At 42.2% G+C, this 13,854-nt stretch overlaps 1 protein-coding gene across 3 annotated transcripts in view; it reads right to left on the bottom strand.

Moving 5' to 3' along the window:
• Window positions 1-13,854, bottom strand: part of LOC111162134 (glypican 3) — a 402,636-nt gene that overhangs the window by 119,819 nt on the left and 268,963 nt on the right. For all 3 annotated transcript variants that reach the window (XM_022526328.1, XM_022526329.1, XM_022526330.1), the window contains one exon: window positions 8,713-8,838. In XM_022526328.1, the coding sequence (XP_022382036.1) occupies window positions 8,713-8,838 (126 nt within the window). The remainder of the gene's footprint in view (window positions 1-8,712; window positions 8,839-13,854) is intronic.

Raw genomic sequence — 13,854 nt, 5'->3', positions numbered from 1 at the left:
ACACAGTGTCCGAACCAAAATTAAAATCTCCCTCTGATGGAACTAGAGGATGTTAGGCTGAGCAAAATAAGTCAGTCAGAGAAAGACAATTATCCTATGATCTCACTTATGTGGAATTTAAGAAACAAAACAGAGGATCATAGGGGAAGGGAGGGAACAATGAAACAGGACAAAATCAGAGAGGGAGACAAACCATAAGAGACTCTTAACTCTAGGAAACAAACGGGGTTGCTGGGGGGGCCGAGGGGGGGATGGGATTACTGGCTGATGGGCATGAAGGAGGGCACGGGGTATGATGAGCACTGGGTGTTCTATGCAACTGATGAATTACTGAACTCTGCCTCTGAAACTAATCATGCACTGCATATTAGCTAATCGAATTTAAATAAAAAATTAAATGAAATCTCCAACTGTATCATTCTAAAGACTATATTCTTCCCAAGATGCACCAGTCATCTGGGTCACGTTTACTGACCCCTCAGGGTCTTCTTACTATGATCCTCTCCACTGAAGACCATAGGCCCCCAAGGCTTTTCCCAAAGAAGAGGTAGGAAAGGTTTTGAGGATAGGCGTCATCTACATAATCAGTCTCTGACCCATCAACGCACTTGCTCTGAAGGAGGTAATAAGATTGAAAGAGCAGACAGACTCTAGTATGTTACTAATTTCTTAAAAGCCATGATAGTCCTTCGGTGACACCTCTCTCAAGCCTTCAAGGCTCAAAGAGCTCTGGTGCATTGAGTCATGATCATAAGAGGAGACAAGCCTTACCTACCATCAGAATCACATTTCGAAGGGAGATTGTGAGGGGGTACTTAATTGTCAAGGAACAGATATTCCGAGACCGGCCTTGAAGGCCCCCTAACATTCTCCATATAAAGAAATGGTCCAACTGAGCACAGGAGGGGCCGGCATCAGTACTAGTAGGACACAATCTCTTCATAGTAATAAGCCCTGAGCCTTCACCAGGTGGTGACAAACATCAATACTGGGCCATGACAACGTCCCCTGCCACTTCAGATGCGATGGTAGTAAAGGACAGCCCATCCCAAACACAGCACGCCATGTGAAGCTGTCAGTCAGTAGGATGAGCTGGGTTTTTCCTCACTCAATTCTGAAGGTAGAGCTACTGTATGCGACACCATAATCTTAAGGGATAAATATCACATATTGCCATGGAGTAGGTCCTGAAAAATACCTGTCACCAAACACTACTTTTGACATAAAGCTCTGATGAAAAATATGCCAATCTAATCTCCTAGAGGGATTATTAGGTGGGGGTACACTCCAAACGTATCTGTCTCGAACCTTACCAGGGTTTTAAAAAAAAGATTTTATTTATTTGAGAGAGAGAAAGAGCGAGAATGTGTGCGCAAAAGCATGGCAGGGAAGGGCAGGGGGAGAGGGAGAAGCAGATTCCCCTGCTGAGCAGGGAGCCCAACATGAGGCTCGAACCCAGGACCCTGAGACCATGACCTGAGCCAAAGGCAGATGCTTCACCGACTGAGCCACCCAGGCGCCCCTCATCTTACCAGGATTTAAAAAAAAACCTTGAGCTGCCATCAACATTTCATGCTATACCAAATGAAGTCATTTCTATAGGACTCATTTGTCCTTGCAAGCCTCTCTGTGAACAGTTGTGACTTCCGTGAAGCAAGGTGGGAGATGCGAGCTACCATCCCAGCAAGCAGTATGATGCTCCAGGACCTTCATTCCAGGGCGTGCACTCAGGCCAACATGACAATTCCCCACATCAGAAAGAATCAAGTGTCATGTCCCTGCTTCCAGGAAAACGGAAGCAGAAATGAAATCCAACAACGTCTGATGGCGGCAAGAACTGCAGAACTTGGCATTGGTAAGACCAACCTTCTCCACTCTTGCCAGGCTTTTGTCAGCAGAGCTCCCCCTTGGGTTAGTGGCCAAGGGGAGAAGGAGCCACGAAAAGAAAAGCCTTGGATGCTGAAAGACTGTACTTCAGGGTCTAACTCTCAAACCCTCACCACAGGGGCTGCTAGGAAGAGCCACTGTGCCTTGGCCCCAGCAAGATTTTAGTCTGGCTTGTGTCGACACAGACTTGGAATCCAACGACTTTAGGACCTGACTCAAGGCTTTGAATATTGTGTGCGTTATCCATTGTTTACTTTCTTTCCTGTGTCCCCGTCCTCCTGGCTCTGTATTCTGCCTCATATATCAACTTCCCCATTGGTGCTTCTGTGGGATATCCCATATTTGAGGTTGTACGGGGGCGCCTGGCTTTCTCAGTCATTGGAGAGTGCAGCTTTTGATTTCCAGGTTGTGAGTTCACCCCCCACGTCAGGTGTAGAGATGACTTAAAAATAAAATCTTGTTGGGGTGCCTGGGTGGCTCAGTGGGTTAAAGCCTCTGCCTTCGGCTCAGGTCATAATCCCAGGGTCCTGGGATCGAGCCCCACATCGGGCTTTCTGCTCGGCAGGGAGCCTGCTTCCTCCTCCCTCTCTGCCTACTTGTGATCTCTGTCTGTCAAATAAATAAATAAAAAATCTTAAAAAAAAAATAAAATAAAATCTTGTTCAAAAAATAAAGGTCTAGGTACATGGCCTTGAGCCATTTGGAGAAAAGCCACCACATAAAGCCAAAAACAGAGAAGTAAAACCCAAATAACAAATAACCTGTTCTAGCTAGAGAGCCTGGGAGGTACGGATAGTGCCTGCTCTGTATCACTAGCCGCCTATTCGGATGTGATCATGGTAAGCTGTGGGTGTGCATCTGTGTGTCTGTCTGTGCATGTGTACACTGTGGCATATAAGTCTTATCTTCACCTCTTTCCTTTGCCATCGGCGTGAAGGCTCTGAAATTCTTCCCGTTTTGTTCTGTACACCAGGGAACAACTTGTTGGTGCTAGGAATTGGTCCCTCTCCACCAAAGTCCTCAAAACACAGCATTCTTAAAATAAGTACATCATGAAAACAACCTCACCTTTTCTAGATTACAGGGGCAGAAGAAACCATTCTGTTACTCTCATTTTTAAGATTACTCATGAATTTATTTTGCAAAGTTATCTCTACACCCAATGTGGGGCTCAAACCCACAACCCTGAGACCAGGAGTTCCATGCTCCACTGACTGAGCCAGCCGGGTGCCCCTTATTGCTCTCATCTTTAGAATTATATTGCTTACGGCAGATTTTGGGTATTCGGGGATCGTACATTCATTACCACTGATTGATACACCACAGTCTACGCCCCCAACCCAGCAGAAGACAGAGAGAAACAATCTCCTTACCCTCCTTTTCTGCAACATTCAACAGGTCTTGAGACAAGAGCAAAACCCCTTGAGAACTAAGATAATTGCTTTGTGTATTCCTGCTTCTGCCTTTCCAACTAAGCAGAGGAATTCTGAAGAGGCATTATGAACACTGGAAGACTTGTTTGATCAGAGGAAATAAAGGAGAATTCACGGTGGGTGGGCGTGTGCATATATAATCTCTCAGGTGAAATGGGAGGTGAGATCACAGAGGAGGGAGGGGAGTCACCTGCAGTGAAATTTTCCCTGCCAATCTCAGGGAGTTTATTTCTCTAATGCCAGGTGCCTCACGTACGCCACCGAGAGTCCCAGAGTCATCCTGAGAAAACACGAGATGGATCTACTGAGTCATAATGGGCAGAAGTGGCTTTGTAGGACTGTCAAGAAGATACCAGCAATATTCTGGAGCAGCCAGGACTGAATCACAAAGGGGACGAAGACGTCATGCCACAAAGTATAAGCGCTTGTATATATAGAACTAAGGAGCCGCAAAGTCACTAGGGAAGCATCAAACTGTACGGGAGGTGTGCTGATTGAAGGAGAGGCTGGTTGACCGCACACACAGGGCTGAGAAAAAAGACTGAGAAAATGAATTGCAAAGGGATATAAAAAAACGGGAGAGGTGAGGGAGAGGCTAGCCTTTAGGTGGTGGTCAAAGATGTCGGGGCTGGGAGGCCTGAAGGTTTGGCTGCCCTGTCGTCCTCACCCTTAAGGGTGAGCCATAGTGAATCCAGAGGTGGTGGGCAGAGCCTGATAGAGCAGTGGTTGCTTGGGGGTCACATAAATGCGGGGATAAAATTGACAAGTAGATACACAACATGTGCTACATCTGGACAATGAAATGAAATATTATTTGGCCACAAAAAGGAACAGAGTACTGATCCATGCTACAACTCGGATGAACCTTAAAAACATTATGCTAAGTCAATGATTCTATTTGTACGGGACATCCAGCATAGGTAAATCCATAGAGACGGAAAGCGGACTGTTGGGTGCCAGGGGCTAAGGGAGGCAGGGAGTGGGGAGTGACTGCTAATGAGTACAAGCTCTCTTTCTGGAGCGATGGAAAAGTCTTAAAACCAGACCGAGGTGGTGATTATACAACATTGCAAATGTACAGAATGTCACCACCAAATTGTATACCTCAGAACGGTTCCTCTTATGTGAATTTCACATCAATAACACACACACAGATGGGTAGAGCCTCTGCTTTGATGCCTCTGAAGGGAACTCTCCCTGGACTCCTGGGGAAAGAGACCGGCTGATTATTTTTCCTTTCTTCTCATTAAGTTGTAAGCTCCTCAGCAGAAGCAGGCACTGGATTCTACTTCTTACTACGCCCCCACATATATAAGACATGCTCCATCTTGGTTGGATGAACTTGAATTATTAGATGCTCCATGTCCAGACGAGATAGCACTCTTTTCTCTCTGACTAGCAGTTTCTGTACAGGTATAAATTAAAGTAGTTTCTGTTACACTAACTTAAAGATGAACTTGATTCAATGGTAAAATGGGGCTTACCTTCCAGATGGTATCAAACCATCCAGAAGAAGAATAAAAGTTTTAGTCCGTGATCTAGAAGTTGGGCCTAACAGTCCCGAAAGGGGGTATGAGGAGGGCATATGGGGATGTATTTACTAAAAGCTGCTCACTCTTCCTATAGGTATTTTCAATGCCAATGCAGGCAAAGCCCACGGTTACCTGTTGTTAAGCCCAGTGTTAACTTCCTCCCATGGGATCCTTTATGTTTCTCTCGCTTTCAGAAATGCTCTGAAATTCTCTGTAGTTCCACAAAGGCAAAAAATGGAGAATCTTCCGCCTTTGGCAACTGCAGGAAATCTTTGCCTGTAGGATCCATGGTAGCTCAGAAGAGTGTACATCGCACAAGCCAAGTTTGCTAATTCCAAGATTTCTCAGCTAAATCCTGGAGCCAATCTTTATCTCAAACCAAGATGGGGAGATGGGGAGGGTTGTGGCGGGGAGGATAAATGACAGGCTTCCATGGTACTCCCTCGGACTAGATCTGTGAAAACATTCTCTTCTTTCGTATTTCAATTGATTGGTTTCATAAGAGCTAACAATTGAATGGATGTGAAACATAGCCCTATTTAGAGAAATAGTGACTTGTCGAGTTCCTGGAAAGTTGAGTGTCTGTATGGACATTCATAGAAGGAGGGTACAAATGGTTCTGACGCCCCAGCTGTCATGGATATTGATCCATATTTTCCTTAGCATCGATATTTTCCTTTTAATCGGGTGTCTCCACTGATAAGTTTCGTTTCCTCTCAGGATCCTTGATTTTCATAAGTTTTCTTGACTAAAAGTAAAATACTTTGAAAAGACTACAAACCCAATCTGTAAAGATAACAAGGTTACAACTGATTGGACAGTGTGAAGTGGCAACTGTTATTTAAGACTGAACGAAATGAGAAATTCAATGGAAAGCTCTGGAAAGAGGTTTCACTATAGATGAGACGTGCAGTGTGAAGCTAATCTTTATTAACGTCCATGGGCTACAGAACATCCTATGATTAAATGTATATTCCTGAGTAATTTTAAAAAAAATCTAGTTTGACACTATTCCCTAGTCTCATCATCGCATTACGTCAGTAATTTAAGTGTAGGTTAATTATAACCTGAGGTTACTACCCAAGGAAGAGTCACTTCCTGGCTTATAGTACCCTTAAACTGTCTACAGATATGTTTGATTTCCTTCCTCTCTTCCATCCCTCTCTCTGTCCCTCCCTTCCATCTCACTCCCTCCCTGGATAACACATGTCAACAATAAAAATTGTTTTAAAACAATAGATTGTTCAGAAATATAAATAATGGATTTGAAATAACCTTTTTTCTCTATACTATACCATTTGTTTTATTATTTTGTTTGATACCCTGAAATATTTAAAAACAGCAAATTAAACCAAAAAACTTCAGTTAACAAAATTATTTTAATGGTGCAAAAGTGCATTTGGCTAATTTTTAGACTCATTCAAATTTAGCAGGCTTGGGATTCCACCATTTGATAGGGGAGGACTTTCTTGGTTCTCGAGCAACATCCTTCAAGAAAGCATACCAGGCATGAAGTAGTTTATATTCGCCAAATTTGATTTTTAAAATCCCGCTAATTCGAAAAACAGGCCTGGGAAGAAATTTCTTTGAATAAATTAAAATTGGATCATCTGATTATATCCAACAGGATTCCAACATTTGCCTTAAATAATCACAACAATAAAGAAACCCATATTTACACTTGAAATGTAGTAGGTGCTCAAATACTTATTAAGTGAATAAAGAAATGAATGAATACATTAGCAAATAAATATATCACTAACTAACATTTCCTCTTTAAGAACAGACCATGGTTAGGAGATATGCTGCTTAAAACAAATTAGTTTTCAGGAATTGTTCATTTTTTACAATATTAACATCCCAGTGGGTAAGTTACTGCAATGGTTTCTCTTGAAGCTTATGTAAGAACTACATATTTGACCAGTGGGCATTTTCTTTTTCAAGGATTATATTGTTTATACCTGTTTTACAGCATCTGCTTTTGATAAAGCCAAACACTGACTGCTTTTTTCTGACAATTTAAAAAAAATATGTCATAATAGTTAAGTACATTTTCATGATTCTACTTAGATCCTGATGAGTTTTGAGGATAATAAATATATACTATTTCTCCAGAGTAGAGTAGATGCATGGGGGCCATTAATCTCCGTAGCCTGATTCACATTTGCTGGAGGGAAGTCTATCTCCATGCAAGTTCAATGTCTCATCCCATTAGCACCTCATTCTCACTGTCCCAGCTCAGTAAAACAGTTTAGTTGAGAAACAAGCTGTTTTCAGGCATGTGTTTTGCCTTGTGCAGGGAAGAGGAGGGATTGAGGGGGAAGGGAGAAAGGGAGAAGGAAGAGGAGGAACGTGAACTGAGCTTCTGGTATAGGCCAGTCTGCTACGGACTTGACGCTTATGACCTCACCTAACGGTGACAACAACCCTGTGAGATGCCTTTCCTTATGGAAGAGGGCCTTGGGACTTTCTAGGTTGAGTGACCCACTCAACAATGCCCCACACCGTAAGTAGCAAGACTGAGAAGCAAACCCAGGTTCATCTGGCTCCAAAGCTTTCCTCTAGCCCATTATATTAATTGCTAATTCATTCCATTTAGCATCATGACTAATTATCCCATGCCCTGATGCTGGTTCCCACTAGATTGTAAACTCCTCCAAGCAGGTAACTTCCTGTCTTCAGCCTCATATCCTTGGTACCTAACCAGGGTTAGGATAACTCGTATCCCTTGGTGCCTAACCCACAGTATCTCAAAACATAAATGTATGAATGAATGTATGAATGAATGGATGTATGAATGAATGAACTGGTAAGTGAAAAACCCCCACAGCCTGCCAGAGCTAGAAGGTTCTAATCCAACCATCTCACTTTTTAGATGGGGAAACCATGGCCCAGAGAGATTAAGTCACTTGCCCCAGGTTAAGCGACTCATTAGTAAAAGATTCAGAACTCGAGTTCAAGCATCTTCTATATTCTCCTCGACAAGATGCTACCACTTGGACAAATAGTTTCAGAAGCCTGTTCATCAGTGACCCGTGGTTTTCTAAGCATTCTACCCTCCTGATTTCATCCCTTAATCCCAAACTATTCCTTACACATGGGAAGCAATGGAGGTCAGGAGTGGCATTAGTCCACTAGAATGAGAGCTCTGGGAGGACAGGAAAATTTCTTATTTTGTGTACTTCAACATGACTGGTGCTTAGAAGGTGCTCAGTAAATATTTACTGAATAAATGAATATATATTATTTCCTTCCCAGTGGTGAGCAAATTCTTCACAGATGACAAATGTTGGCACAGATTATACTAACACTCAATGATCAACCATTTCAGCAACATCACTCAGTGAAATGGTACTCCTTCTCCCCTCCCCATCCTTCTCTCCTCCATCTTCATCTATAAAATGGGGAAAAATAGTGGCATTTACTTCCGAGGATTGATGTAAGAATAAAGAGAGTTAATATAGACAAGCACTCGGTACGGTGCTTCATACATAGTTAACTCTCACTAAACGATAACGATTAGTGTGTATATGATTTCTTCAAACCAATAAATAAATAAGGGTCCACATAAAGGGGAAATGGAAGAAGCCAAAGACAAAAAAAAAAAAAAAAAAAAAAAGGCGGGGGCTGCTGTTTGATGCTGTACTCCTGGTAAAATGTCCCTGAATACACAGTACTTTACGTGTTTCAAAGTCTGTAAATTCTCTAAGGGTGTGTCACAAATGCTCACGTGTATGCTTTTTCTAGAATGTTTCTTGTGAAGTTAATGAAGGTAGAGAGAAGACATAACCAATCTTGAGATGGACATACGATGAATATTTCACAAACACTGTTATATTTAACATTCAAAAAAATATTACCTCTCCACGAGTTCTTGTCCATTCCAGCAAAGAGTGTCGTTTTCAGCCACGGGGCTGTGGCTGCAGACGTAGCCAGGCAAAGCATTATAGAAGCTGATGAAAGACTTCAACTTCTGAATTAGTTCCCTGAAAGAAAAGAGAAAGCATCTGCGCATAAGAGGCAAGTAAACCCAGTATGAGGAAAGTTTAATTTCCTTATCAGCATGACAGAAAGGCTCTGCCAGGCTGATTAGAGCCATAAATGATTTTAAGACATTCTTGGTTACAAGGCCACAATTTAGGTTTTCTTTTTAAATCAATAAAATGATATTAGGAAAAAAAAAAGTTGCTTGCCATATAAGGTACTGCTCCTATCAGAAGGATGATTTAATTCCAACATTCATTTTCTTACGTGTTCGGCTTCCATTTTTTGTTCAGAATGCGGTTACCTCCATTCTCAAAGGTGCTGATTACAAGGCATGCTGGAGCACTACGTATCTTTTGGTTTCTGGGTGTAATTGAGTGCATTGATTGTAATTTACAATGCTATTACCCTAGAGATGGCCCCTTTCCATATAGGCCCGGGCTAATAGTTGCAGATCAGAATTACAGGGTGCTCAGAGCAGTATACACTCTATGAAATTCTCCTGACAATAGAGTCAGAGAAACTCATATCTGCCAGAGGAGGAAGGTTTCTTTGTTCTTTGTCTATATATTGTGATAACTATGGAGGGGGTGGGTGGGAGACAAGAGGGAGTGGATCCTGGTATATTTTACTATTTATTTGCTTTGGCTTTTATGCTACCTATAAGACAAATATGTGGGGTGCGGAGAGAGCCAGAGCAAGAGAGAGAGAGAGAGAGAGAGAAGAAGAGAGCAAGTACATTATATATGCAAATAGGTATAAACACACACACATAAATACCCAGGGAAATTTCTAACCTATTATCTTTTTTTTAGCTGCACATGGACACACAAAATAAGACCCTATAGACTGGAGAGGACTGGATATGCTTATAAAGAAATATTAAATTATCTATACAACAGATGTCCAATGGTAAACAAACAAATAAAATACTCTTTATTTTTCTCAAGCAATGTTCTTGGTAGAAACAAGTTAAAGTGTTCTTCATAACCAGGTCTTTCTTAAGTCTCTACTAAGTTTTTGGAGACTTCGGCCAGGGAATTTGCTGGCAGTGGAGTAATTATTCAATACTGTCTCCAGGCTAAGAATGGACTAGCCTGATATACAGGCCTCTGGGGGTTGTTTTCAGATCTGGCCAAAAAAGAAAGCCTGGTGGAAATTATTTTCTTGCATTTTTCCACTTTATTACCCTCAAACAATTCATTTCAACTGATGATTTAGAAGAGGGAGAGCACTTATAATACTCAGCACATTTTCACAAAGACTCAGGTCACAGCAAAGCCAGGGTGACGGACAGAACAACTCACGACAGCTTATTGGGCTATATATAACCCCCAATACCCCAGCAGTTGCTTCCTGCTATGCTCAAACCCCCTCACAGCCTACTGCTGGTGGCTGAGCTCTGTCAACCTCAAAAGTGAAGAGGTTCCATCCAGGGCTCTGAAAATAAAAGTCAACATTATAGTTTCTAACAGGAAAAAGATGGGTTCAATTAACGCTAATAGGAGAGATGTTCTGTTTTACAAGGTAATAATACAGTTCCCCAGAGTGGAAACCAAAAGAGTAAAGGCTGAGGCTGAGTAATTCCCCCCACTCCATGAAGAAATGGAATATGGCCATTAGTCTATGGGAGGTGATGGCCTGCTCTTTAATGAAAGAGCTTCCCTTAGGCCTCCTCCTACCTCTGAACTCTCTCTAAGATAAGCACATGGCAAGAAAAATCGAACTCATGGCAAAGCTTTCCAATTTGACTTCCCTAGAAGTTAAAAGAAACCAAAACCAAAACCAAAAACAAAAAACAAAAAAACACTCTGAACTTCTCCCAGCCCCTGAACCCTTGCAGCTTTCTGAGCTGATCATAAAGATCACTGGCAAGCCGGAGAAGATTCAGAGAGGGTCCGTCTAAACATCTGGGGGATGAGGGGCTGCCGTAAACACAAGCCCTCCCACTTTAGCATGGAAGGATATTACTTGGCGGGGTCAAGTTAAATGTCTAAGAAAACCGCAAAGAATGTGAATAATGTGAACACAATCTGGGTCATCAAATTCTAGAACTCAGGGGAATCTCTTTGAAATTTGAGCAAGGTAACTTGGAGACACAAAAGGCCATCCCATGTCACAGAGTACTCATTACTGCCAGAGGACACACAGGATGGACCTAGGAAGAGATTGTGTTTGAAAAACTTGCTGCTGGATGAATTGTTTTGAATTCAGAACACAGTTTCATTTACCAAGCATGCTATAATGATGGTTGGAGTCTCAGAACAGCCCCTGAAAACCTGTTAGGAGTAGTAGGTAAGAGCACTGATTTTGGAGTCTGACCCACATAAGTGTCAAATGCCAGCTACTTCCTCACTTACTTGGTGGTGAAGCCTTAAGTTTCCCTGACTTTAAAATGAAGCTAATGATAGGTTGCTGTGATGATTGAGACAATGCCTGTAAAGTGTTGAGCATAGTCCCTGGCACAAAGTAATCTCCCCATAACATTAATCATGGTCAATATTACCATTATTATAAGCCAGTAGAATATGAACATTTAATGAAAAAAACAGTATATTTCAGATAGTATGCAAGAAAATTGATTTTTTTCAAATTCTAGGTAACTATTTTCTACGTGCAAGATGCATAAATCCTGCGTTGTTTGAGGTGGGTATTAATAAGCATAACCATGTTCTTTCCCTACATATTTACCCTGGCATTTTTTTTTCAAAGACTAGCTAGCTAGTGGGTTGGGTAACCCCCTGGGCTAATCTGGTAAGCAGTCTGAATGGTCTTTGCCTGGTGGGACAGTGGTGGCCTTCAAAGGGATTCATGTGTAAGAACCAGATGTGGGGATCCAAGATGAAGTCCAGTTAAATGTCAATTAGTCATCAGGGAAATGCAGATCAAAACCACAGTGAGATGCCACTTCACACCCATGAGGATGGCTGTAATAAAAAAAAAAAAGTCCGTAAAATAAAATAGACAAGTGTTGCTGAAGATATGGAGAAAGTGGAGCCTTCACATTGTTGGTGGGAACACAAAATGGTGCAGCTGCTGTGGAAAACAGTTTGGTGGCTCCTTACAAAGTCAAGTATAGATGTTACCATGTGGTGCAGCAATTCCGCTCCTAGGCACATACCCCAAAGAATCACAAATGAGTACTCAAAGAAGTACATGTATATGCATGCTCTTGGCAGTGCTATTAACAACAGCCAAAAGGTGGGACCAGACAGGTGTCCATCAACTGATGAAGGGATAAACAAATATACAGTCCATATAATGGAGTATTATTTGGCCTTACATAGGAATAGAGTATTCACACACGTTGCATCATGGGTGAACCTTGAAAACATTATGCTAAGTGAAAGAAGCCCATCATGGAAGAACACAGATTGTATGATTCCGTTTATGTGAAATGTCCAGAATAGGAAAATCTATAGGGACAGAAAGCAGATTAGTGGTTGCTTAGGGCTTGGGGGGCGGAGAGGAGGGCTGCGGAATGATAGCTAAAGGGCATGGGACATCTTTTGAGGTGATGAAAATGTTCTAAAATTGATGTTGGCGATGGTTGCCCAATTCCATGACTATATTAAGAACACTTGAATTATATACTTCAAATGGATGAAAGGTACGTTAGACCAGCTTTATTGAGATATAACCCCAAAAAAGGGTAGACAAGGGCTGAGAGGAAGAGAGGCTTGTCTACTAGGAGGAGGGGTGTCCCTTGGAGCAATGGACAGAGACAGTCAAGAGGGCCAGAGATGTGGCTTGGCGTGAACTAAAAGCATGGGCGAGGAGGGAGTCAAGAAATTTCCAAGAGCTGCAAACAATGATTAAAATCTATTTCTTCTTGGGGCACCTGGGTGGCTCAGTGGGTTAAGCCTCCGCCTTTGGCTCAGGTCATGATCTCAGGGTCCTGGGATCGAGCCCTGCATCGGGCTCTCTGATTGGCAGGGAGCCTACGTCCCCCCCTCTCTCTGCCTACTTGTGATCTCTCTCTCTCTTGGCCAAATAAATAAATAAAAATATTAAAAAAAATCTATTTCTTCCATCATCCTTTATAATAAGGCCTGTTGGTTTTCTCTCTCATTGTAAAAGAAACATATGCTCACTGTGGAGAATTTAGAAAATACAGAAAGGTAGAAGGGGGAAAAGAAACCCTATTCATAGTCCTACTGGCCAGATGATCACTGTGAATATTTGGACATATTTCCTTCTAGACTTGTCTCTCCAGTAGGCTTTTTATGTCTATTCCTCTAAAACTTATCCTTGACAGGCGAGTTCACGGAGTTCTTTTTGGTTCTCAGTGTACATTATTCATGTTAGAATCCATGGTGCATTTGATTAGAAAAGCACCTGAGAATAATGAAGTGAATGCAGGTTCTCAAAGAACTCTTGGGGCCTCCAGGGGTGAGACCATCCACAAACTGGCACTACAGGACCAGCCATTCCTTCCCTCGGAACCTTCCGTACACGGTGGGAGGGAAACTAGCCCTTGGTCTCCCAAGAGAAAGTTGGATTTTTTGAAAATAAATCCAGACACACTATTCTGCAGGCTAGAAGAAAGCCTTTCAAAACTGTTGGAGAGCTAATGAGCTTTTCAAAAGAGAGTGACAACAGGTGATAGTGTCCTCTGACACCACAGGCGGAGAGCAACAGAGTGTGACAGGAGCAGTTTACCTCCTACCGAGTTTAGTGGGCCTCTCTCATTTCCCCTCTTCTTTGTCCCTCCTCCTAAACTCCTTCTAGGAAAGGAGGGTCTTTCGCTTTTATTATCTTTCCTTAAATAAGGCCTCCTATCCCTCTGCTTATAATCTCAAAAGGAGGCAAGGTGAATATTTCCATTTCTCTCTTTAAAGAAAGATACCTGAAACGAAATTAGGTGACATATTAATTACCCACATAGGACTCAGGCCAGATTTCTTCTCTTTGTGCTAGTAGCCCATGACAGACAACAAAAGAACCTCCACCCATGCACTAAGGCAGTCTGGTCAACGGAATTGTCACTAGGCAAAAAAAAAATAGAACTTTCGGAC

This window comes from Enhydra lutris, unplaced genomic scaffold (assembly GCF_002288905.1).
Source record: "Enhydra lutris kenyoni isolate GAN:26980312 unplaced genomic scaffold, ASM228890v2 scaffoldscaffold89, whole genome shotgun sequence".
NCBI lineage: Eukaryota > Metazoa > Chordata > Mammalia > Carnivora > Mustelidae > Enhydra > Enhydra lutris.
This window is presented reverse-complemented; position numbering and strand designations above follow the sequence as displayed.